Source organism: Lipophrys pholis (assembly GCF_963383615.2).
Source record: "Lipophrys pholis genome assembly, chromosome: 16".
NCBI classification, from domain to species: domain Eukaryota; kingdom Metazoa; phylum Chordata; class Actinopteri; order Blenniiformes; family Blenniidae; genus Lipophrys; species Lipophrys pholis.
The window spans coordinates 24,533,135-24,560,863 of NC_137634.1; the positions used below are offsets into that span (position 1 = coordinate 24,533,135).

At 42.2% G+C, this 27,729-nt stretch overlaps 2 protein-coding genes across 2 annotated transcripts; one reads left to right on the forward strand and one right to left on the reverse strand.

Annotated features, from left to right (window-relative positions):
* Positions 1 to 5,523: 5,523 nt before the first annotated feature.
* gpr119 (G protein-coupled receptor 119) lies at positions 5,524 to 7,648 on the forward strand (the record flags this gene model as incomplete). The annotated part of the gene is made up of 2 exons (XM_080483439.1): positions 5,524 to 5,977; positions 7,056 to 7,648. The coding sequence occupies exons 1-2, from the start codon at positions 5,530 to 5,532 to the stop codon at positions 7,646 to 7,648; spliced, it is 1,041 nt and encodes a 346-aa protein (XP_080339565.1). The 5' UTR covers positions 5,524 to 5,529.
* Positions 7,649 to 13,247: 5,599 nt separating this feature from the next.
* Positions 13,248 to 21,723, reverse strand: LOC308121914 (dual specificity protein kinase CLK4-like; the record flags this gene model as incomplete). Its single annotated transcript, XM_080483440.1, has 12 exons — positions 13,248 to 13,409; positions 14,531 to 14,621; positions 16,574 to 16,653; positions 16,777 to 16,859; positions 17,003 to 17,132; positions 17,254 to 17,348; positions 18,001 to 18,167; positions 18,242 to 18,355; positions 18,437 to 18,503; positions 20,601 to 20,760; positions 21,537 to 21,607; positions 21,690 to 21,723. The coding sequence occupies 12 exons, from the start codon at positions 21,721 to 21,723 to the stop codon at positions 13,248 to 13,250; spliced, it is 1,254 nt and encodes a 417-aa protein (XP_080339566.1).
* Positions 21,724 to 27,729: the final 6,006 nt, after the last annotated feature.

Genomic DNA, 27,729 nt, shown 5'->3' on the forward strand with positions numbered 1-27,729 from the left:
GCATGTTTGATGGCGGAAGGACGAAGCTTTGCGGCTTCACAGCGTGGTGCGCAGCAGCCGGGCCACACCCTGGTAAAGCTGCTGGGCAACTGAAGCCAAATTCCTGAGAGAAGAACAGGAGAGAGTAAGAAGAAAATGTAAATCTGTGAATGAGGATGAGGAAAGCGGATGAGACTCACCGGCTGCCCGAAGAGAAGCAGTTGTTGCGGTTGGGATGGAGGCAGAAGAGCGAGGCCACGCAGTAAACACAGCACAACAGCATGGACAGCAGCCGTCTCTTTAAAGACATCTTCAGTCTGATGGAAGACACACCAGCAGGGTTCAGTCAGCCAGCAACACATTTCAAACACAAAGGCAAAAGTCTGACTGTGATAGAATGCAGAAAGACGTCTGGATGAACTTTGGTGTTTCACACAAACGCCACAGGAGGAGCTAGACAACAGCAAAATCTCAAAATCTTACTCAATGTTTACTTTTTCAGTCAGAATCACCAAATAGGATGAAACCCCATGCAAGTGCATTCACATGAAAAACAATAAAAAAGTCAAATCAGTTTTTTTCTGAATTCATGAGGTTATTATCTCAGAATTATGAGAGAGATAAAACAATTATCTCAAAAAAAGAGTAATTTCTTTTTAATAATATCTCGTTAATTCAGAAAAAAGCAGAGTCAATTTTTATATTTTCATGTGAATGCAATATGCTTCTGTAGAAACACACTAAGACTTGATGACGTCTAACTTTAAGATTCTGCATATTCAAATAATGACAACTTTTTTTGGCTCATCATATAAGAAAACACTTTTTTCATGCAAATCTGTCATATCTAACAATTCAAATCCCACCATATCCTTCTGCGTCTACACTGCAAAAGTCAACACGATATCCAGTTAATTACACAGAAAATGTGTATTTGTTAGATTATTTCAACAACGCGCCTTGATTATAAACCTGGAACATGCGTTTGTGGGCTGAACAGCAGATTTGAGTGTGTGTTTTACATCAATGATATATCTGCTGAGTCTTCTCTGCTTTGGTGGATTCAATTATTGCAGTCTGTGTAATATTTGAGAGTGGACACATTGTTAAGGTCTTGCTCTTGTTTTCTCATAACAAGATATTTTTCACGAAAAACACAATTTATTTTTATCTGGAGTTTATTGAGATTTACTATAAGAGAAAAAAAAATTGGGACTTTCCTCCTTAAAATCAAGACATTTTTGTACTTATTGATCACAGAAGTAACGTTTAACTTCAAAATGCTAGTTGTTTTTTTTTTTACATAATTTTCCAGCATACTTTTTATTATTGTGTCTTTACCTCTTTACACTGAGACTTTTTTCCTACCTGTTGTTAGTGTCATTGCCCAGTGAAACACCCGAGACAGACTATAATACCACTAATATCACTACATGAACAAAGAAAAGATCAGAGCTTGAAAGTGCGACACAAAGACTTCAGCTGTAACAGTTTACGTCCACAGAAGAAACTCAAAATCTTTAGTATATTGGCCGAATTTCAAATCGATATATTATCGCACTTATATAAAAACATGCATTTGTGATTCCCTCCTTTATTGTGTTGTTATATTTTAACTGGTTTTAGTAGAGCTCCTTTCAACTATCATACTTTTGTCGTCTTTTCCCTGTGAAACACACAGAGGAAGAACATACAAACTCTACTCAGAAGTTCACCCGGACTCGAACAAGAGCATTTTCACAGTAACTTGAGAACGATAACCACGACTCCACAGTGACACTTTCCTAGAAGACAAACCCAACAAATGAGTTTTGTACTTCTCAGATATGTCGTTTTTATGTAAAAGACTGGGAGAAAATCTGTCCAGCCTCCTCATACAGAGCTTAAAAATGCAACTCAAAAAGTCCTAACTTTTTAAACGAGTGCTATTCTGAGTGTTTCCTGCGGTTCAGAGAGTCATCCCTGCTCCTCCTGAACCAGCATCACCTGTCTCAGTCGTCTCCAGAAGAGCGTCTTCCAAACCCCGATGGACTCCTCGCTCTGCTTTTAAAGAGTAAAAGATCCTTCGAACTGCACCCCACGGCCCGGACGGGGTCACAAGACTTCCCCACACAGGTTGGTAAACAGAATCCAGGCTGCCCGGGTGCAGCCGGCTCGCTGGGCACGAGAACTGCTGACTCAGACTTTTGTTTTTGAAAGGTCCTGAAAGGTCTAGCAGGGGGGATCAGGGCCGTACATTGTGTGTGTGTGTGTGTGTGTGGGGGGGGGGGGGGGGGGGGGGGGGGGGGGGGGGCTGTTTTGGTTTGTCATGAGAGAGGGATGGAGGGAAGGATGGAGGGATAGGGGTTGGACACACTGGTGAATCTGATGAATCGGGGCTTGATGTCATGTGACGGTCAAACTGGGACAACAAAACCTTCTCCCACAATCCACTGGTGTTTCACCTGAATAGTATCCCCGGTATAGGTTCACCCGGGGAGGCGGTCACATCCAGGTCTCCATGTGGCCTGAAGATAAACTATCCATCCATCTTTTATGCCACTTCATCCTGTTCAGGGATGCTGGGTTAGGTTAAGGTTCTGATCCACACTTTGATTCAAACTTACAGGCGATTCAGAGTCTCCAGTGACACTAAGGAACAAAAAGATTCAGTATTTATCTGCAATGGAGTATTTGCAGACACTTTACTTATGAAAATAAACTATTGGGAAGATTTTGTAATTTATTTCATGTATGTCAGATATTGAGTTTCTGATTTGACATCAAACCAACAGTTGTCAGTATCTCTGCCTCACTGCAGGGGGCAGTGCTGAGCATCCAGGTTCTCTGCATATAGCAAGTAAAAATAAAACTCCAAACAATGCGACAGAAGATATTTATTTAATTTCCATTCAGTTACATTATTCATTTCAAAGCACTTTAACAGAGAAAAACCAACAATTCCACCCGAGCATTAAAGGAGACGGAAGAAACCTGCAGAACCAGGCTCAGGGTGGAGGCTTTCTGCTGTTCTGATTGGAGGTGAGAGGACAGAAAGAGAAATAAAGAGGCTGGAGACTGAAAGCAACAAACAAACGGACTGTAATGAATCGACTCGCTGCCGACGTGACGGAGGTGAAGACCAGCAACTGAAACATCAGAACCATGAGCGAAGTGGAACCTGACTGATAAATATGAATGAAATCAGTTCACCAAAATTACTTTTGGGACTTTCCCCACATATTAACTTCCCACATTTTCTGCTGTATGAATTCACCATCAACTGCCGAACAAACAAAAATGTATGAAACCTTTTGCTGTCGACTAAGACACAGACTTTTGTATTTTAGTCTCTTTCTCTGTGCAAAACATTGATTTTTTCCAGTCAGTGCAGCTGATTGCCGTTCATAGCCAAAAATAAACACATTTTAATGTTATGGACAGGATTGTTTACCCTTCTACATAAATGTCTTGATAGATTATTTCTAGTTAAAGACAAAGTTTGAGATTTTAAGATGTGAAATGTGTGATTGAACAGTTCACCATTTTTTATACAAATAAAAGCATCTTCAAGGAGCTTGAACTCGCTTTATTAATCAAGTTCAAATGATCAAAGTTTATTTTTTACAAAGTTTGAGCCCCATAAAGGGTTAATGTGATTCTTTTTCCATCACTGCTGAACAGTAAACACACCCTGACATCTGTTTCAGCCGGAAATGAGCTTCAAATAAAACCTGAATTTCTATGATTCACCATCAAACATGTTCATTACCGAATCCATTCTGAGAATCAGCGGATCAGCTAATCATTACCCAGCTTCAGTTTGATGGGAATCATTTTATTTCTGCTCATGGCGGGTTTGAGAAGCCGCCGCGATGCCACATCATGTCTGGAGTGTGTGCACAGAGAAAGCGTCATTAGTCTATTTGTGTGTGAACTCTAGTGGAAAATGGGCCCATGGTGCCAGATGTCTCTCCTGTTGGAGTCAAAACAGGACGGCGGGCACCGGGATTAGACTTTAACTCAGCCCATTCAGCTCTGGGATGCACTTTTATTGTACTGAATGAAACTGACGTATTGAAGATCGACAATTCTATCTGTGGAAACGTCACATCAGTTCAAACCTCAAAAATATCAGAATATCTTTTTTCCAGCCGTTTCCTGAAGAGAAATAACCATTTTGGTCATTTTTGGCTACACGGGAGTCGTAGTGGTTCACACTCTCACCTCACAGTGCCAAGGAACCTGGTTCGAGTCCAGGTAGAGCCTGGATTCCTTTCTTGATGAGTTTGCATGTTTTCCTCTGAAGTGTCTATTTTGCACCTGCCCGTCATGTTAATGATGTAAATGTAAATAGTAACTTTAATCCATCCGTTTCTCTTTTTCAAAAAGTATTTTAACTTGAAATACGATTTGATTCAGTTCATTAATTGTTTTCACTGTATAGACTCACTGGGAGCTGTTTTAGTTTCTCCTAAATGAAATTCCAGTTTATGAGTCATGTCTTGTAAATATTGTCTTTTTCCATTCATCTCCTCATCGCTTTACCCTGGACAGAGGTGTGTGGCGCCGGAGCCAATCCCAGCTCACTATGGGCAAGCGTAGGTATACCTGGACGGGTAAGAACAGAGTGAGGACAAGTACACCTGGATGGGTGAGGACAGGTAAACGGGCGAGGACAGGTACACCTGGACGGGGGAGGACAGGTACACGGGCGAGGACAGGAATGGACGGATACACCTGGACAGGTGAGACACGGTGAGGACCGGTATGGACAGGTACACCTGAACAAGTGAGGACAGGTACACCTGGACAGGTGGGGACAGGTATGGATGGATACACCTGGACAGGTGAGAACAGGGCGAGGACAGGTGAGGACAGGTACACCTGGACAGGTGGCAGTCCATCACAGCGCAGGATAAACTGCTTTTGTATTCAGGAATATTGTTTCAGAGGGTGTGTGTATCTGGATGTGCGTGTGTGTGTACATTCTAGTGTGTGAGGACGTTCATGTGTATCTGTGTGTGTGCTCATGTCTGTGTGTCTGTGTCCATATCTGTGTGGCTTTGTGCGTGCATGCATTCGTGTGTGTGTGTGTGTGTGTGTGTGTGTGTGTGTGTGTGTGTGTGTGTGAGCAGGAGGAGGAGTTGAGACCGACCTGCTGATAATCCTCTGAGTGTTTCTCTCCTCCTGCAGAGTTTCTCCAGACACAGATGAGTGAGCAGCTCAGTCTGAAGTTTGACGAAGATTTCTGGACTTCATCGGGTTGGAAAACATCACGACTCTGGATCCACGTCACCACGTCCATGATGGAGACGTTCTGACGTCAGCTTGGGGTCTGTGCCATGTTGGCTGTTTGGAGACTTTCTGATGCTTCCTGGAGATCTGTGTTATGATGGATTCAGATTCCCATCAGGACAATATCAGCTCATGTGTGAAGTTTACCCAAACTCCTTAAGAAACTCATATTTAATGGGACCGATGGGCACTGAGCCTCCTGTGAGCATCGGTGTGGACGGCATGGAGCCCCCCCTGACGCCCACCACCCACAGTGACCCCCGGCCTCAGGTGATGGGCGTGGCCCTGAGCATCGCCTCCTGCCTCATCATCTCCACCAACCTGCTGGTGGCCACGGCTCTGATGAGGCTCCTCCTGAAGAGGAGCAGCCAGAGCTGGTGCTTCGTGCTCAACCTGGCGCTGGCCGACACTCTGGTGGGGGTGTCCGTCACCGGCCTGGCCACGGAGGACTTCAACAGCAACAGCCAGAACCAGAACCAGCTGGACCTCCACACCAACAGCACCCCGCCGGCAGCGAGGGCCAAGAGCCGCTGCTTGTTGCGGATGGCCTTCATGATGTCGCCCTGCACGGCGTCCATCCTGTCCATGCTGCTCATCTCGCTGGACCGCTACGCCGCCATCAAGATGCCTCTGAGGTACTCGCTGCTGTCGAGGAAGAGCAGAGCGTCCGCGGCACTGCTGGTTCTGTGGATCAGCGCCGTCACGCTGGGATTCTCACCAGGTGAGACTCATCAACACTCCAAGAGGCTGTTTTCTAAACTAAACGCCTCAATATGGAAGTTAAAGACGTTTACCTGCACTGTCGAAAAACGCTTTTGGTCACATAAACAACATTAATCTCAGTTACAAAAGTAACTAATTTCTATAAAAATCATTAAGTGTGTAGAAAGTGCAGCTTATATCTACCAACGTTTTCCATTTTGTTGGAGCCTCATAAGCGGCTACTTTCTGAAAGGTAGAAAATTACAGCCATACATGAAAACCAGAAAAGAAATGAAAGAATTCAACTCTGGGATTAATAAACTCTTTCTATTCTTAATTTATTTTCATTAACTCCCAAGTATTAGACACTTTATAAAGGAAAATTTTCATGTCATTGTTTTTTTAAACGAGGCTTTTAACATTTTTTTGTGTTGTTTCATTTTTACTGTGTGAGTGTACCAAATGTGAGATTTTTTTTTTTAAATGAAAAGTGCTTTATAAATATAATGTATTATTAATATCGTCTTTTTTTTATCAGAATTCTTTCAATTAAAATTGACTTTTTTTCTCATTTATTATTGTCATTATCATGAATGACAGCTGTATTTTTCTGATTGTATTATATTATAAAAGTCATTTTCTGTTTCGTCTTTAGGAGTTTGTACTTCAAGAAAATCTTAAAACTATTCTTATTTGTGTTTTATACTTTTAACATCATCATGAACTTTTGTTTTTATTAACAGTGTATTTCATTTAAATGTTTTTTGTTGCTATTATTTATAAATATGAATGTATATACAACTTGGTTTTTCTTCTTTCTGCTTTGTGTTTGTTATTAAACTAAAAGCGCAACTAATCATACTTTATAAATCCATATTTATCCATCCTATTCCCGGGATGCAGCCACATGAAGCCGCTCCTTGTAGCTGCTGGGGGTCAAAGGTCATGTTCAGTTACCTATGGAGGTGATGAAAATCCACTGTGGGATTCGAACCTGTGAAGTCCTGATCCGAAGTTTTCTTCTCGAGCCTTAAGACAAACTATTAGTGCTTTAAATTGAGTCTCCTCTGGTTTTGACCTTCCTCTCGTCTCCTCAGTCATGGTCAAGCAGCTGCAGTCCAAACGACATTACGACGGCTACTGCACCTTCTTCTCCGTCATCGACGAGGTGGGAATCATCACTCTGTGCAGCTCCTGCTACTTCCCCGTGCTCTGCCTCTTCGTCTACATCTACCTGGACATCCTGAAGATCGCCTGCAGCCACCAGAAGCAGATCTTCAGAGTCCGACAGGCGAGCTTCAGGGCGGCCGAGCGGCCCGGCTCGCAGCACTGCCACCATCAGGCCAGGAGCTTCTACTGGAGCCACGTGAAGGCGTTGAGGACGGTGGGGGTGCTGGTGGGCTGCTTCATCCTCCTGTGGTGCCCCTTCTTCGTGGTGTGCATCGTGCACATCCTGTGTGAGGGCTGCGGACTGAAGGAGGAGCTGGAGAGCTCCCTCTTCCTGCTGGGCTTGTCCAACTCACTCATCAACCCCCTGGTCTACGCCTTCTGGCAGCGGGAGGTGCGCCTGCAGCTGGCGGCCATGTTTTCCGGCAGCGCGGGCCGCGGGGCGTCCACGGCGGGGATGACGGGGAGATGCAACCCCCCCGAAACTGTCAACCACAACATGCATGCCACGAGCAACTTCTGAAGGAGACTTCTTAACCATCATCATCATCATTTTTATTAGCACCATCACTGTTAAAACTTCTTTCATCAAACTGAGACTTCAAAGAAATTTATAGATCCAAAACATATTCTTATCAATATGTTTCTATTCAGTCACGTGTTTATGTTTTTATGGTCGGAATTGATCCAGTTTGTTTTTTTCAATCGAGGCTTTAGAACTAAAGTTTCAAGTAAAAACATCATGTTTGGCTTTTCGTTTCAGAAAAGTTTACACGCCACCAGCAGAAACACTGAAAAGGATGTAGTTATCATGTTGGGCCACTAGTTGGTGCTGTTGGCAGTTTCTGTAATGAAACCACACACACATGCAGCAGAAAACAATGAACTCTAAACATCAACAATGAGAGAACACAGACATTCTAGTGGACAGACCACCAAGTTGGATTGTTATGGTGACTGTCAAAATAAAAGTACCAAGTCCCAGGAGAATATGTACTGGGAGTCATGACACCACCGAGGAAACTTTGTTCTGATTGTCTCTACTGAGCATGTGCACAACTACTCGTTACTCTGTAATGCGCGTGCGCTGTAGTGGCATTTCAACTGTCAAAGGTTTTTGGAAGGTTGCCTTTTCCACATTTTCCTTGGAGACAGATTTGGAGCATTTTCAAAAAGTTTCACCTTGTGAGCCATTTTCAAAATGTTACAGTTTCAGTGACTTTGAGCACTGCTGTTGTCAATGTAACTCAAAATGCAGTGAGAGTTTTGCATTTTCACTTCATTGATGTGTAAACAGGCGTTAATAAAGTTCAAACAAAAGCTTCTTTTTTTCTGGAAGATGAAACGACGCCGTCCTTCCATTTATTTCCTTCTTTATTTGATTGAAGGTTCAGTTTAGATTTTACTTTATTCATCCCACAAAGGGGAAATTTACTTGTTATATTAGTGAAAAAGGTATTAACATGAACCAAAAAACACAATAAACTCTATACAGAAAAAGAAAAACACTCTACTATAAAACATTTTAAGAATAGACAATAAACCTTTGACGAATGTAAAAGTAAGTGTGCAAAATGAATAAATATGTGCAAAAAAAAAATGGCATTGGAGGGATTTAACAGTCAAGTAATTAACAGGAAAATATATAAAAAATATTGCACATGATAATAGTTCCGTCTAAAAGCAATACCAGTAAGAATATTCATATAAACATCTGGCAAGTGGAGGTATTGCATAAGATATGGACTAATATTGTACATTATGAAACAGTTTTTCTCTGTAAACATTACTGTTCAGTGGAGAGAAGACAATAAAAGACATGAGGATCTTTGGTGGTGAATTCCCGTAAGTAGAGAAATCATTTGTTGAAATGTGTTTTTCTTTTCTTTCTGAATCTTTTCAAAGAACCAGGAACTTTTACGAGCATCAAAAATTGTTTTCAGTGGACAAATATAAAAATGGATTAGTCTTTGTAGATCTGAACGTCAACGATTTTTTGGATAGTTGAACTCATTCAGGAGGAAATCTCCTACCATACATTAGTGTACAATTTGATTCAGTAAAGTTTACTTAAAGCAGTGGTTGGCACTCACCTCACATGAAGAAGATCCCCGGTTCAAGGTTGATGCCTGTGAGGTGTTTCGGTTGGTGCTTCTTTCCATCCACTGTCATGTTAACTGGCGTCTCTAAATCAGCTATACAAATCATCCTTATAAGCTCACAGACGGACCAACAAGAAGAAACGCAACTCAACCCCTGAATATCCACCTGAATATCCACCGCTGTCCCCAGGTGAAGACAATCACACGCTCAGTTATATTTGTTGTAATATTTCTCTCTGAAATTAGGTGTAGGATAAAATACTTTTTTATTTTGTAAAAATGCGTAGAAGTATCCCAACTGAAGTGCAATTGAGATGAATTCAAGCAAGGAAAGTTGTTTACACAACCTTTTAAGTGAAAACACGTTGTGGTTTTTCCTTTTATTGTTTAAAAAAAAAGGTCAATTTGAGTTAGACATTTTGAAAACGATGTTTGTTTCTATGGAAACAGCAGAAACTCTGAAAATACAGTTAGCATGCTTAACATTTTGTAATGAAACCACAGACAAATGCGCACTGAAGAACAATACGGAGCATTTGAAAAGTTTTCTCCGATTTCCACGAAGACCGAGACGGAGCATTTTCGAAAAGTTGTTTCCTCTCGTTTCCACAGAGAACGATTTGGAGCATTTTTGTAAAATTGTGTTTTCTCCAGTTTCCACAGAGCCTGAGTTGGTGTGTTTTCGAAAAGTTGTGTTTTCTCCCTTTTCCATGGAGACCGAGTCCAAGTGCTTCCAAAAAGTCTCCCATTTCCATGGGAAAGCACTTTTGAAAAAGTCAGGTTTTCAGTCACCCGGAGCACTGTTGTCGTATGAACGCACATCCAAAACACTACAAAAGTTTTCAGTTTTCACTTGAAAACGGAAATCCAGAAACGTGTACGACTGTTGCAGACCATAAATGAAGACTAACAAGATCATCGATCACAAACATGGTTCTGATTTTTATTACTTAGAGATCCGTCAATGATGATATTTTAAAATGTGTAAATTTTAATATTTAACCAAACAATGAGAGTTTGATGGTTTCTGGTTCTTAAGGGGTTCAAAAGTCAAACATCAAAACATCTGTAGCGTTGAAAGAATAAAGCATTTAGTTCTTCTCTCATAACGCAGCTTGATATCTGCGATGGGATCTGAGTGTAAAATCAACCATGACAGATCACAAAGAACCTGAGACAGACGGGTCCCTCGGATAGAAAGACCTCGTTTTATTTCATGCTCCTTTATTGCATCCTTGTAATTCCGGCCGATGGCTCTCAGATAGCCGACGAGCCGGCTGTTTATCAGCCCGTAATATTTTATACCTGGATAACTATTCAGTCATGGAAACTTCCTCGGCTGCTCGAGTCTCGATAATCATCGCCCACTTTACGTGTCAGCGGTCTGGATCAACAAGGCTGTAACTCCAGCTGATGTCAGGCTTTTTCAGATGTCGGTTAGATAACTGAAATTTGGCCCAGACAGAGAGACTCTGCAGCGTGCAGTAAACATAATCAGGTCAGCTGGAAAGAGAACTCAATTAGCGCTGGATGTTTCACGCATACTCTGAAGGACATTAAAGACTTGTGTTTCCTTCAACATATCATCATCATCATCAGCTATCCTCACCAACACAGGAGTTCTGTGAGAGTATGTTCAAAACTTATGATAAGAAAATTGGTCAAGAGCAGAAAACAGGAAGAACAGCCTTTAAAAACAGCAAAAACATTAAAAAAAAAATCTTTATTTATTTATGTGGCCTTTAATATGTCAATATTCAAAAGTTTGGCTGGGTGCCACAATATGGAGTATATCACTACTGCATGCACAGTAGCAGCATTACCATTACCGTTACCATGGAGACCGAGTCAAAGTTGTGGTTTCTCTTGTTTTCATGGAGACCGAGACCGAGCATTTCCGTAAAGTTGCACTTTCAACTGATTCCTTGGGGATCGAGTCAGTGTTTTAGAAAATGTGTGTTTCCTCCCATTTCTATGGAGACTGAGTCAGCGCATTTATGAAAAGTTGTGTTTTCTCCCCTTTCCATGTGGAAGGAGTCCGAACGTTTTTGAGAAGTTGCGTCTTCAGTGGCTCTGAGCACCGCCGTTATGTAAACAGAATCCCAAATCGCAACCAAACATTTCCGTTTTCACTTGAAAACGTAAATGAAGGATTTCAAATAAAAAATTTGACTCTAATGCTGTAAGAAGATTGAAAACGTGATAAAGTCTCAGATTCAACAGAATGACATTATGCTGTGTTATTTACAACAAAGTGCTAAACACGTCTCTGATCTTTTATTTTGATTAAAGATGGTGTAACAATACTTCATATTTTATGAGATTTTCAAAATAAGTGGTATCTAAACCACAGCTTTCTTTGGACTGACATATGTCAGCCAAAGGGAATCATCTGGTCCGAAATCTCCCCGTTAAGAACTCCAGAGGTTCCAGAGGTGAAAAACCGGCTGGGACACAAACCGTTTTGGATTTAAAGACTTCAAAGCTCTACAGGAAGTCATCGCTTGTTGCACGACTCGGACCATGAAAGTAGCCACTTTACTTCAAACAGGATCCCTAGAAGAGACGACACAGTGTCCCGTGATGACGCCATGTCAGAACTCGTCTCGGCTGCGGTCGTCTTCCTATACATGTTCAGGGGCAGGCGGATTTGGACTCATGTTGTCACGTTGATTCGCACATGCTCGGTTTTGTCTGAGTTGATTAACGACCGAATCATTTCCTGGATGGCTTCATGTGACGCCGTACGAGTTTCTGCGTCTATAATTATCGCGGCAGCGGGAGTGTGTGGCGTGCAAGGCTGCATGGGAAGGTCACGCATATTCAGTCGTGCGTTCATGTTTACTGAGCTTTTCTCCACATTCTGGGGTAAAAAGTCTGGAACACTGTCATTCACGCTCACAGACCCGTTTACAGACCGATTTCAGAGTCGCTGAAAACACACCTTTTCTAAAACGCTCTGTCTCCACGTTTCTGACGCAGGTCTTTTCTCAGACAGAGAGAAAAAGGGGTGTCGACAAGTAAACAATTAAGCAATCAAGTCCTTCCTTTTCTACAGTTTCTGAAAACAAAAATAAAAAAATCAATAACAAACGTTCCTCTTATTTCACCTACAATGAATTTATCATTTTGACAGGTTTTCTGTTGATTTAATTAAAATTCAATTTTGGTCCCAAAAGTGTGTACTTTTACTCGCTAAACATTGTGAGGTACTTTTATCAACTTTAGCTGAAACAAGACATGTCATCCATCCATTTACTCCCGCTTATCTGTTACCGGGTCACGAGGGTGTCAGTCTGAACACCGTCACCCAGATCACATTGCACCAATTAAGAACCTTTCCTGCCGGTGGTGAGCCCACGGGAAGGTGGCGCCCGGCGTGGGACATGAACCCTCTACCTAGAGATTGAGAGTCTCATGCTCTACCAACTGAGCTAGCCGGGGGCTCAAGATGTGATGGTTTCTTATAATCTTAATAAAACTTCACACGGTGAATAAAGTATGATTGTTTTCAGAAATGAGACGATCCCGGACACTGTCAAACCGGTTGTGTTTGATTCCTACACTCGCATAAGATGTTTTCATTCAGGCGGGAACGATTTAAAGACCTTCAGTTGAAAGCAAAGTAGAAAAAAAGAGTGTAGAATTCAATCATAGTTTAATCCTGAGATTCAACACGGCATTCGAAACATACAATACCAGCATTACACAGAATGTATTACACTGACTTTAAACTGGGAGAATGAAAAAATATATACAAACTGGTTTAAAAAGGTGGTTTATCTCGTGTTTATGTCGTTTTTTTTATATACGAACAGAAGATTCAGATTCAATTACACCTCACGCTACATTTACATGCCACCAAACTTTAACCACGCAAACAAACAGGAATGCTCTTTAAACACGGACGATCACGAGGTGGAGGTAGAGCGTGTGTGTGTGTGTGTGTGTGTGTGTGTGTGTGTGTGTGTGTGTGTGTGTGTGTGTGTGTGTGTGTGTGTGTGTGTGTGTGTGCGTGTGCTAGCTGCGCTGCTTGTCCTGCCTCTGCCGGTCCCTGATGGGGTTGAAGAACGGGTGCCACAGCGCCTCCTCCAGGGTGATGCGTCTGCACACGTCGTACTCCAGCATGCAGCCCAGCAGGTCGAAGAGCTGCCGCTCCTCGTCGTTCTTCCTCGCCATCAGCTGCGTGGACCAGAGACACACACACACAAAACTTCGTTCACGTGACAATGAAGCACGGAGTCACTGAAAACACAACTTTCTGAAAACATTCTGACTCATCATGGAAAAAGGCAACTTCCTCAAACATTGCCACTGCGCATGTGCACCATGGTCGTGGTAAATATTTCCACCGATTGAGCAACTACTGTTAAATATGTAGAAAGAAATGCAGTTTATATTAATTATGGTCGTTGGTCTACCAGAAACTTGCTTGTGCAAAGTTTGGACTTGATTGAGTCTCCATTTACACAACAATGTTTTCAAAGGAAAACTGAAAAGTTTTGTTCACATGATACGTCGACACGTCCAGAATTTTTGGGGAATTGCTCCAAATGCCATCTCCATGGGGAAAACGCAACCTTTCGAAAACATTTTAGTCCATCTCCGTGAAAAATGGAAAAAAAAATGCAACTTTTCAAAAATGCTCCATGGAAACAGGGGAGACTTCATCTCTGTGAAAAACTGAGGAAAACTTTTTTAAAACGCTCCAACTCTGTTTCCATGGAAATGGAGGAATATGGAACTTTTCAAAAACGCTCCAACTCAGTCTCCATGGAAACAGAGAAAAATGTAACTTTTTTAAAATGTAAACAAAGGAAAACTTGTCTTTTCAAAAATGCTTTGACTCGTTCTAATGGAAAAAGAGGAAAACACAATTTTTTGAAAATGCTGCTACTGGTCCTGCTCACCACGGCCGTAGTAACTAGTAGCTGTGCACATGCTCAGTAGAGACAATCAGAACAAAGTTTCCTCCGTGGTGTCATGACTCCCAGTCCATATTCTCCTGGGACTTGTTACTTTTATTTTGACAGTCACCGTAATAACAATCCAAGTTGGTGGTCTGTCCACGAGAATGTCTGTGTTCTCCCACTGCTGATGTTTAGAGCTCATTGTTCTCTGCTACATGTGTGTGTGGTTTCATTAAGCCAACTCTAATTGTTTTCAGCATTTCCGCCGGTCCCGTGGAAACACAAATCCTTTTCAAAACATAGTTATGTAAACGTGAAACTTGACTGAAACGAATATGCAATAACAACGTGTTTTCACTTGAGACGTGTAAACGGAGCATGAGTGACGAGCACCTTCAGCGGTCGGCAGTGTTTCCTGATGGACTGGTCCAAGGAGCTTTGCTCGTCCCAGTTCAGACGCTCGTTCAGGACGTAGTGCTGCTTCCTGCAGACACACGGCTCAGAGTTAGTGCGAATACATCACAGGTGGTCTTTACTGCCGTTTGTAGTTTCTATATCATGGATTTGCCCACTTCAACTTTGGTTTGAATCTTACTTACAAGACAGTTACTAAGCTTTGTCACAAGGTAATTCTCAGTCTGAGTGTATGAAAATCACTTGTGGGGTTCCTCAAGGCTCCATCCTTGGGCCTCTTTAATTTAACATGTACAGCCTCCTTCTGGGTTAGATTATGAACATCACAACATCTCCTATCATGATTATGCTGATGAAACTTAAGAACTCAACCCAGGAAAATGAAGGTAATCATTTTTGGCCCCAAAGAAGAAAGGTTAAAGGTCAGCGCTCATTTTGACTCAGCTACTGTGAGCTACTAAAGATGTATGAGGAAATCAATACCTCAGAGTCAGGGATCGCGCTACACTCTTTTGTTCACTTTCTCCTCCTTGGCGTCACATTAGAAGCGAACAAAAGCACTTTTCTTGTGCTATTGTATCTTTACTGCGGTCTAATACCTGTTAAATAAACAAACTTCTGATGAGTTTAGTTTATATTTTCTACTTTTCAGATGATGCAGCGAGGTGTTGAGAATTTTAAGAAATTTGTTTTAAAAAAAAAAGTTTTCTTTGTAATTTTGTTTACCATTTTCTTGGTGGTTTGGCCAGACTGGAGCCTCTTGCAGGCCAGTTTTGTCCCACAGGCTTTTTGTTTGAAACCCCTGATCTAGATGAACAAAAATAACTTTTTCATATCTAATTCAGAAAATCCCAAAATCACACACATTCATAAATTTCTCGTAAAAACACACAGGAAATATGTAAAATAATGCTTGTGGAACGAGAGAACTTGCTGTATCATTCAACAGAAATAATCTTTTAGTTTATTTTGGCTCGATGCGCTCAAGCGTGTCAGCAGGACCTCTGTAAATAAAAACTGCATGAATCTATGTTTACATAAAGTTAAATACTGAAACGCAGTTCATCAGCTCCAGTTTGAGAGCCCTTCAATAAATGACTCGATAAAGGGAGTATTTATTTTCAAGAAAAAGTTACTAACTGGAACATTTTGTGTATCTTTTGCCCTCGGTGAAAAGAGAAGTGAAGCTTGAACGGCCGACGCCGTTGTGTGCTGAGGCTGTCAGCGTTAACACCCTTCGTGCAGTAAACGCAGGCACGCCAGTTAAATGCGGTTCAGAAACCCCCTCGGGATGCCTTCATGTTACCCCCCAGAGCTAAGGCCAACCCAGCTGACCCCCAGGTCGACCCCCCCACCTCCACACTGGCATGTGTGAACTTGGATGTTTCGAGGAAAATGGTTAATCAGGCCGCTGTGGCAGGACGTTAGCCGGCTTGACCCGGACCAGAATAGAGCGGCTGGAAACTCAGACTGAGCTCAGAGTTTAAAAACTCATCCAGACACACGTGAGACGAAGCAGGGCTGCAGCGTCAGGGGCTGAAGGTTCTGGTTATTTGTTCATTTTGTTGGATATTAAACAATAAAATACAGATTATAGAGCGTATTCCTCTGACATCTAGATAATAGAGCATCTTCCTCATCTGACATCCAGATTATAGAGCATCTTCCTCTGACATCCAGATTATAGAGCATCTTCCTCCCCTGACAACCAGATTATAGAGCATCTTCCTCTGACATCCAGGTTATAGAGCATCTTCCTCCCCTGACATCCAGATTATAGAGCATCTTCCTCCTAACATCCAGATTATAGGGCATCTTCCTCCTCTAACATTCAGATTAGAGAGCATCCTCCTCCTAACATCCAGATTATGGAGCATCTTCCTCCTCTAACATCCAGACCATAGAGCATCTTCCTCCCACCTATTACATGCTTGATGTTTTTTTTGTATCACATCTTGGACGTGTAGCGTTCGCAACAACCCGTAAAATCCAGACCCGTTGTAATCCTGTATGTGAGATTACCTGGTCTGTTTCAGCAGATGCGGAGGAATCGGTCCCAAAACCTTCTCCATCATGGCCAGATGCTCCATACTGTCATGAGTCTGCAACAAGCAGCGACAGGAAGGGTAAAGAGTGTGTGTGTGTGTGTGTGTGTGTGTGTGTGTGTGTGTGAGTGTGTGTGTGTGTGTGTGTGTGTGTGTGTGTGTGTGTGTGGGTGTGTGTACCAGGAACAGTATGCGTCCGAGGTAAAACTCCATGAGGACACAGCCCAGACTCCAAACATCACACGACTGGTTCCAGCCCAGATCTGAGCAGAAAGAGGTCGAGATAAGATTGTACCATTCAGAATCACATGTGTATTTATGTCTGTGTGTGTGTGTGTGTGTGTGTGTGTGTGTGTGTGTGTGTGTGTGTGTGTGTGTGTGTGTGTGTGTGTGTGTGTGTGTGTACCCAGTATGACTTCCGGAGCTCGGTAATGGCGCGTCGATACCAGAGATTCGTGGTGCTCATGGTCGAAGGTTGCCGTGCCAAAATCCACCACCTTCACATCCAGACGCCTCAGCTTCTTGTGGTTACATCTCTGACGCACACACACACACACACACACACACACACACACACACACACACACACACACACACACACACAGGTCAGCATCTTTCTGGTCAGGCATCGTTCGGCTTCGTGGCTCCGGGACTCACCGTCTCGCCGTCGTACTCCAGGTCCCAGTCCGACGACACCAACAGGATGTTCTCTGGCTTCAGGTCCGTGTGTGTCAGCTTGTTACGATGCAGGACTGTGGAAAACACACGTTAAAGACTTCGTCATCACACTGTGCTGTCCAGTCTGCCCTGAGATGCCAATGTCTTCATGTCTTCTTCCATTACACCGAGCTCATTCAACCAAAATATCTTTTGTGACCTTGGAGATGTGTGTGTCCCACTTCGAGTTACTTCTTTTCTTGCAGTCTTCCTAGTATGTCGATGTAGACATATACTGTAAACTCATATTTTTTGAACGTGGAAAACAAACGAAGCTACTTTGCCTTTGTACATAAGTCTAGATAATCCGAACTGGGAGTCATGACACTCTGGAGGCCGCCATTGTTGTTATTGTTCATGTACTGAGCATGTGCAAAACAACTAGTTACTACGGTCATGGTGCACAGGAGCAGTAGTGGCCCGGAGACGGAGCCCGGACATTTTTGGAAAATGTCTTTTTTAGCGTCTACGCAGCGATGGAGTCGGAGCATTTCCAGAAAGTTGTGTTTCCAGTGGCTCAAAGCACCATTGTTGTTTAAACAGACCTCAAACACGTTACGAGCGTTTTAACTTGAAATCATTGCTGTGTAAACGGGCCTTCAACCAAACACATGATGAAATGAGCCGGCCCTCCTGGACCGGGTCAGGTGAAGAACCCCCCCCCCCACCCCCCGCACTGCGACTCACAGCAGACGGCTCTGAAGAGCTGGAAGGCCATGTGTCTGATCTGCTCCACGTCGAAGGGCAGAAACCGGTTCTGCCGCAGGAACTCGAAGGTGCTGAGGCCGAGCAGCTCCAACACGATGCAGACGTGACCGTCGTGGTCGAACCAGTCCAGCATCCTCACGCAGGCGCTGGGGAGACGACAGGAGGGTGAGAGTTCTGTACGACCGCTGGAATCCTCGGCCGATCCTCTGCGGACGCTCACAAGATGTTGTCGTCGTCCAGACCGTTGATCTCCTCCAGCACCGCGATCTCAGACTTCGCCGCTCGACGGAAACAGTCGATGTTCCTGACGATCTTCACCGCGACGCGCTCGCCGCTGCGGACACAGTCGACGGGCGGGAAGATCAGACGGATTTGCACGTGGTCTCTACTCCGTTTTTGAAGCTCGGTCGCTTACCTCTCTCGGTCCGTACACTCCACCACTCTCCCAAAGGCCCCTGCTCCCAGAGTGGACACCACCTCGTCTGCAACGGACACACACACCCAGACGTTCCAGACTTTCAGTTTGCAGCAAAGTAAACTCGTTTCTATCTGCTGTGCTGGTCTGAATATCTTTATATCGAGGTCGTACAGGTTCAACAGGGACTTTTATCATTTTTCTTTCGATTGATGGTTTTATGATCGCTTCGAGTGAATTCTGACTCTAAGTGCGTCTTCAGTGGGAGGAATCTCATCTATTCTTTTAGTCCACAGCAAAGATATTCTCTGAATGAGGATGTAACGTAATCAGGATGCACTTAAAACTCCTCTGATGCGTCTCTCTTTAGTAACAATCACATTATTTTCCTCATGCTGGTGCTTCCAACCTTCACATACTTGTGTTCAGTAATGTATAAAAATGTGTGTATTTAAGAGTTTTTAAAGATGAGACGGTGCACATTAGTCTATTTCTCTCCTTCCATATCTGTAGTCTGATATAATCAAATGACTGAAACAACATTAAAATGACTTTCATTTGTTTCCTCTATGTTGCATGAAAGCAGAGCAGATTGGTTAACTTACACGTTTACTGTTTATAGTTCTAAAAGTAGCTTCTTTTTTGTTTTTAAAGTTTTTTTCCGCAACAGTCTTGTTTTAAATGTTGAGCACTGTGTCCATGTGGACAATGAGAACCAATTTAGAGACATTTAAGTCTAAAACACGTTTCTGAGCTGGAATACTTCGAGAAACCTAATGGAGAACATGGAATCTCCACACAGGCGAGTGCAGCCGACATTCCAACCCTGATTTCCATTTTTTCAGTTGAAAATTTTCACTTTATAATACATCAGAAATATTCACGATGATGCAATTTAGCTGTTTGCCATATAATGTTTATAAAAGAAAATCTGGCCCCGTTTACAATGTTTACATGTGAAAAAGCAAAACTTCTGTTGTTTACATGACAACTCTGCTCTGGGTCACTGAAAACTCATCTTTCTGAAAACAGCCGTCCTAAAACAAATAAAGTTTGATTGATCGATCAATACATCGTTTTCAGTTTTCCTGCTGTTTCCGTGTAAAAAGTGAAACTTTTCTGCATTTTTTCTTTAAATTTTTTTTTTTACTTATTTCATTCAAAATTGAAAATTAAAAATGCTCCCCGCAACAAAACTTCCAATCCGACACAGTCTGAATGAAAAGGAGCAGAAGAGAAGATCAGTCTTATGACATCTGCCCCTTTGTTACCGTACAATCACTTTACATCCAGCTGTTATTTTTGTTAATGTCCAACCTTCTAAAGATTTACCGTGTTACCTATATTTCTGTGCATTTATGTACATTATTTACAATATACAAATACAAAACCCTTATTTTCATGTTTGTTCAAATCAAGTATCTCACATTATTTAAGTCCAAATCTAATTTTCAAACTTTTTTTTTTAACATTGTAGCTTTTATGTGTTTCTTGAATGGCAGGAGACTTCCTGACTTCTTTCTGAAGTGCGCTCCATAAACGAATTCCTGTCACTCTGCCAGTTTGTTCTGTTGCTTTGGAGTTTTTCAAAGATGTCAGGTCCTTTCAAATTCTAGTGACTTTCTCTTTTTTCAAACCTTTCTTGGATATTCTTTATTGGCTTTATACAAAACCTGAAGAATATTATAATCAACTATGTCATAACATTTTAGTGACTTACATTTGATAAATATTGGGTTTGATGGATGAACAGTGGCTGTGTATAAGTTTGACAGGTCGAGCCCTAAATTTCAACGCAGTAAGCATTTTCACTTGAAACGTTGTCGTGTGAACGGGGCCTGAAAAGTTTCAACACAAAATCTTGACCGACTCTTCAGACAAAGTCAAACTAATCTCTCAAATCTCCGTCTTCATCCCCTCTAATATGTCTAACCTCCACAGGACAGACTGTACGCATCGGTGCTTCCAAAAGTTCACCTCCAGCCGACCTTTTCTGCAGGAACAAAAGCCGCGAGGCTCCGCTGGCAACAGGAAACTATTCCTGGAGCGGCCGGTGTGGCGTGGAGACAAGCTTTCTCCACGTCACCCTTTTTAGACACTCAGCACGTCACAGCTATGACAAGGACGGGAAAGACAAGAGGCGGTAACGGGAGGCGGTGTGTACATCGTTCTTTCAGCACCAGGCCGACGTGATAGATCAGGTGACCCTCCTCGTCCTCGTCACAGCTGTTTTCCTGCTGGAGCTCCTTCGTCGCCTCCTCATCGCCACTGACAGCGTTGTCACCAGGAGGTGAAGATTCCAGTCGGAATGATTCATCATGGGTCTGGGGGGGGGGGGACAAAGGAAACGGAACAGGTCATGAGGGTGAACGACACAGAACCCAAATATATAAAGAACTGAAGAAAAACAAATGGTAAAGTTGTTAAAAGTTTAAAAATGTTCATTACAACTGAATGTGTAAGATGGATGAATGGACGGATGGATGGATGGATGGATGGATGGATGGATGGATGGACGGATAGACAAATGGACGGTTGGACGGTTGGACGGTTGGACGGATGGATGGATGGATGGATGGATGGACGGACAGACAGATGGATGGATGGATGAATGGATGGATGGATGGATGGATGGATGGACGGACAGATGGACGGATGGATGGATGGATGGATGGATGGATGGATGGATGGATGGATGGATGGATGGACGGATGGACGGATGGACGGACGGATGGATGGATGGATGGATGGATGGATGGATGGATGGATGGATGGATGGATGGATGGACGGATAGATGGACGGATGGTCGGGGGGGTTGGTGGATGGATGGATGGATGGATGGATGGATGGATGGATGGATGGATGGATGGATGGACGGATAGATGGACGGATGGTCGGGGGGGTTGGTGGATGGAGACAACGACACAAAAATGTTGCGTTTCCTCTTGAAAGTTCTTTGTGTAAATGGGGCAACACTTGTGGTGTAAATAGGAAAAGGTCTGAAGAGGTGATTCCACAACAAGAGGAGATTCAGAGACGCTCAGTCGACACACAGACATGGATTCATGATGCAGATGAGTGAAAAGCTGAGGCTCGTACCGAGCCGCTGACGTCGAAGCTTCCACTCTTCCCGTCAGCGCGCTGCTCAGGTTTTGTGTCTCCGCCGACGCCTGCCAGGCGACAGAGCGAGTGAAAGCACATTCACAACAAGCATCCAGGAGGCGTGGAAGTCCAACTAACACGAAGACTCACCTCTCCAGGTGTCGGTCTCGTCGTTCCTTCCCATCACACTGGTGAGAAAAACTCCCGCCTCCTCTGGAGGTGCGACGCTGCCTACGTGGTTAAAGAAGTAAAGCAAGAAGTCAAACACAGAAGTCCAATGTGGAAGCTGCTTTTAGCTTCTCCTCGTCCATTCCTGTCGAGGTTTTGTTTCTCAGCGATATGTCTCTCGTTGTTATTCCCTGTTTGGTCATGATGGTTCCGGTCCTGTTCATCTGCATTGATTCAATCCCGTTTATCTTCTGTGATTCTGCCTTCGACCCCATTGACAACGTGTCAAGTGAAAATGTGTGAAAATGTGTTTTTGTGTCAGAAAACTGTATCAAAGCGCTCAACATTAACAACTTAACATTCTAGTACACAGGCGACCAAGTTGGATTATTACGGTGACTGTCAAAATAAAACTGCCAAGTCCCAGTAGAATATGGACTGGGAGTCATGACACTCTGGGGGAGCATGTGCACAAATACTAGTTACTATGGGATGGTGCATATTACCATAGCAGCGTTTCTGCCGTCTACATGGAGACGAGCCCCGACAGTTTCCAGAAAGTCTCGTTTTCTATACGATGATGAGCCTGAGCGTTTTCTAAAAGTTCCAACTTAGGAGTCATTTTAAAAAAGTTTGCGTTTTCATATAAAGGGACACTGAAAACTCTAAGAATGTTTTCATACGGCAACTTATTGGGCACTTGCCTTGTTTGTTGGCTTTTTTTATTTTTGAAGTTATTTTTAGTCCTTTCTTTTGCAGTATAATCTTAAAACTAGATTTAAAAATCTTATTTTAGGATTCGAGGAAGTATTGAGCAAAATCTTAATTTTTTACAGAAATACGTTCATTTTATTTTCCAATTCAAGCTTCTACAATCTGGTTCTCAAGGAGAAAATAAATAGGAAAAGCAAGACAACTTACACGATTTGAATGAAGAAGTTCTCTCTCTCACAGGGAAAAGTAAAACCTCCAGAAATGTCCCTTATTTCTTTATTGCTCTGTTCTGTTAGTGGTGTTTGTCTGAAGCAGGGAGCGGTCGTCCCATTCAGAGAGGCGTGGAAACTCAACTCCTCGTCTTCATCTGTGCCGGCTCTTCAGCCTCGCCTTCCTCCAAAAGCTCCAGGTCAAACATTCCCCATCGACTCAACCCCTGCTGCCCTCCTCTCAGTTTTCAGAGCGATGTCTTACACCGCTGCTGTTTCCAGGGCTTTCCCTGGCCTTTTGGAAAAGGCCACGTTACGACCCCCCGCTGTGAGCGAGCTGCTGAGAGGTGAGAGGATAACATGAAACCATAAGGGCTCCTCTGGGAAATTAGGTTTGTAGAGCAGCGTGTAGAAGAAAAACAAGACTAAAGCGTCATAACTTTATGATAAAATCGTGTTTAATCTGAATTTTAAAGCGCTCATTTCCTGGATTTCTGAGTTGGTAGACTTTTTTTAAAAAATTTTTTTTTATATATGTCAGATAATTAAATTAAGCAACTATTTCACCAAGTTAGAACACAACCTGCCTCTTAAAACTTCAAACATTCATCAGCGTGGCGTTATAGAGGAGGAGGGGGCGGATCGATGGATCATATTCAGCTCAATTTCTGGTAAAATAGTGCCATAGTTACATTTAAATTGAAACAGAGTGTACGTGTTGAAAATGTCTATATTTTCACAAAATCAAAACAATTACTATGGAAAATGTATACAATTTCAACATAAAGCCAATTTTAATAAAACTCTTGTGCAAAATACAGTGAAATGTTTAAAAAAAAAAATTTTTTTTGGGTGTTTTTACAAACTCTCCCTGACAGCATGGCTCTGAGGCTAAAGCTGGTTTGGTTTCTTTAATGGCAGCATCACCAATACCTCTCCAGGCTCAGTGTTGTGTTGTTGCGTTAAAAAATAATAGACCTAGATGTGAGTCAGCAGAGAGGTAAATATAATAATAATAATAATAATAATAATAATAATAATAATAATAATAATAATAACAATAACAATAATAACAATAATAATAATAATAATAATAATAATAATAATAATAATAATAATAATAATAATAATAATAACAATAATAATGCCTCAGCTCTTCTCAACGTGGCACAACATATAAACAGATTTTGTTTCGGGGCCTGAAACTTTTCTGAAACAAAAATTCCAAAAACATGTAATCCTGCAATCAGGGCCGAAGTGTAACGAACAAGAGAATTCCACCATCATCATCTTCATCTTTTAACATTCCATATTTTCCTGGGTGATTGGCATTTCCAGGGCATTCAGCTGGCGGTGGAAACTTAGATGGCATGTACTGTATGCCTTTCCCTGGACCAAGGCCACTCCACATGTCGCTGCTGCACTGGATCTTCCTGCAATGTAAACCTGCAATGTAAACCTCGCACCGTCCCTTCACGTCCCTCGTCCACAAATAGCGTGCCGCTCACGGCGGGGGTTCTCTTTTCCCCCCACGTGATTTCATTGCCTTTTCATCACTCGCACTGCTCTATGTCACGTTTTTCTCTCTTTAGATGCTCTTTATCTAGTAAATAGTACAGTATCAGTCATTTCTTGATGTAAATGTTACCATTTATTCACACCCTCCAAGCAACAACATTCAGAAAGGAAGTGCTGCCTTTAAGATTTAAATGTAAAATCCAGATAATTGCAAAATATTTTCTTGAAAATGATTTTTGTTTTGCATTTTTACACGGGAAATGCTCGCATATCCTTGGTCTACAAGGCTGTGGGATGCCGAGGGGCTTTACTTTTTATAGCCTACAATGTGAAGGAGCGTTAGTCTTTCCACAGCCGTCGCCTCCTCCTCCTCCTCCTCCTCCTCCTCCTCCTCCTCTAGCAGAAATGGATCTGCTCCTCCACGCCACCTGGCTCAGCTGTCCCTGATTGACTGTAAATCAGCGGCGAGGACGACTCACTCCAGCTGACAACATGCAGGACCGTTGTCACTCACTTAAAACTCTCCAACGCTCGCCGGCCACTGGCAGCAGACCACAGGAAGCGGGGCTGTTGGCAGCCTGACGGCCGAACGAGGTCCGAGCAGCTGGAGGAAGGAGGCCCAACCCAACCGATCGGACCAAGAATCTGAGTATCTATCAACAGGAGAGCCTTCAAACCGGGCTCATCGACTCAATTTAGTCTCTTCATCACAAGATCTTTTTTTTAGCAAAAATGCTCTTTAAGGTGTCCCACAGGGACCGGTTGTTGTCCCCTGTAGACACACACACAGTGGATTATATTTGCACATCCGAACAGAAAAAACCCCAAAACAGATTTGAACTTGAACCAGAGGATCACTCGCGATCGAACGAGAAGCTAAACTAATATTTATGTCCAATAAACACAAAACTAACGTCGTGGAGTTGAATTTACATCCTTCCATCCATCTTTTTTACTGCTTTTTAATTCAGGGTCAGCGGGGGGTGGAGAGCCTCAGCGGACAGATTTTACTGCTTGTTTTTATAAGTTTGAAGGGTACGGCACCGTTTTACTGAACCGAGGTCTCAGCGCTTCATACATTCCACAGACTGTGGATCAATTTGAACTATTGGTAAAACTCTTCAACTGGTTCTGATTTCTCTCGACTCGCTGGTTTTCCAACATTTCGCAAGATGGTATATGTTTTTTCAAAATCATGCTCGATTCTAAAGAAATGCTTTGTGTTGTTAAGTTTTGCTGGGTTTTGGTGTTTAATTCATTCATTCTATCGATTAGCGTCACCAGTGAAAGTTGGGGCGAAGGTCATGTTCTAGTCTGTGTGTATTTATTTATTTAATTACTTGTTCGTTTGTATGTAATATATATATTTTTTACCAACTTCTCCTATAAACTATTCACCCGAATGGCATGCAATTTGCAGGGATGATTTGTCCTTATCTAAAGATGGTTCCATTAAATGTTGTGAGCAATTGGGTCAAAGGTCAAGGTCTAGGTCACGAAAAGGTCATAAAAGTATTTTTGTCATAATGCGGCAAGTTTTTATCCGATTTAAGTCAAACAGACGCCAAAATGTTCAGTTTTTCATTCCCTATCCCACATTCCAATATTGCGTGACATTCCACATGATGCAGTGATGTAATTTATCTGATTATCGGGTTGTAATCCATTGGTTTCCATGGTGACAAATGTGGAGGTATGAGCTCTACCGAGTGCCTGTTCCAGTTTTTATTGTATTGTACCTTATTACTTATAAATAAACTTATTTTTGAGCAAAGAAAGTTTCCATCACAGGTTTGTCTCTTGTCAAATGTTAAAAACACTTAAAATGGTCTTCTTGGTTCAACATAAAAACAACATAACATTTTTTCCTGATACAATGCAGTTTGTGAAAGTGAATAAAACCTTGAGTGTCTGTTGTAGTTTGCGTGCAGGCCGTTTGTGAACTGATTGAACATACAACTGAACCGTGGTGAATAGTGTCAAAATCACTTCATTAGCCTTTAAAAAAGCTGCCAACAGTTTCTTGGCTCTCTCACAATCAGATCGGATTCAGTCTGAATGCTTCAGATAATTGAGTGAGAGCTTCAAATTGAGGGAGATTATCCAAACCCTCTCAGCTGTGTTTTAACACTTCATCCGATATGGCTGGAAATACACAGAGGTGAGATCTGAAAGCCGAGCAGCACACAGCTTCAACATTGATCCCATCCACACAGAAAGCTCCGGTTCTCACAGCTTCAGAGACTTTGAGGAAAATGGATTTGGATATGGATTATGTTGATTCAAGCAGGTGGACGTTAATCTGTTAATCCGCTGTCATGACTGATGCTGCGTGTGTGTGTGTGTGTGTGTGTGTGTGTGTGTGTGTGTGTGTGTGTGTGTTAAGTTGCTGATGAGTACCTTCACAATCCGAATTCATTTTTCAACCTTTTTTATTTCCACATTTTGGAATATATATATATATATATATATATATATATATATATATATATATATATATATATATATATATATATATATATATATATATATATATATATATATATATATATATATATGTACACATACACACGTGTGTGTGTGTAAAATTTTGTAAAAATGAAACATTATATAACAATAGCTACTGAAAAGTGCTTTGTACTTTTTCAACCTCTACTCGATCAAATAGATAATAATAATAATAATAATAATAATAATAATAATAATAATAATAATAATAATAATAATAATAATAATAATAATAATAATAGCAGCTAACAATTAAGAAAAAATTACATTTACACTACATAAAGGATTAAGTTTCATTCTGTGGCTTTTGCATTATTTTTCTTTCTTCTGAGATAATATTAAGAATAGTTTAAGTAGTCTTATTCATATAAAAACAGATAATCATCCCCCAACTATAGCAGAAACTATATTATTTCACATAGTAAGAAGAAAAACATGTGACAACCCCAGAAAGATGCTTATTACGAATCAAGAAGTTTGCAGAGTTCTTATATCAACACCAGGATCTACTATAATAAAAAAGCGTTTTACTTATTTTCGTATTCAATCTAACAATAAATAAATATAATAGCAATATTTCAGAAAGTGAGTAAATAAACATAGAGAAGCATGGAGATTCTGCTCTTTGATTGGACCTCAGACCTCCTGGACCAGATTTCTCTTCTTACCTTGATGTGTTATTGAAGCTGCTGCTGCTGCGTCTCCTGTCTGCCTGCCTCTCTGGATTTCTGCCTCCCCGCTCTTCCTCGCAGGTCTGTTTGAGTAACTCGCCCTCCTCACTCCTCTTCAGTCCCACCCGGGGTGCAATGCAAACACTTGTTGTCGAGGCGCATAGCTGCCAAACAAGGAGAGGCAGAAATGGCGCCCGCTGTGTAATAAAACATTCTGCCCTTCAGAAAACCAAGCCGTGGACATTCCTGTGGACCCGGAGGCCGTAAAACCTGAGGAGCTGCTCCTGCCCCGACCCCTGGCCTGGCTCGGCTGGGCTCCGCTTTCATCCCGCGGGAGGAAACATCGTGTACCGCCACCCGTCTCCGGCAGGATGATGCAGGAGAGTGTGTGACGTTCCTCAT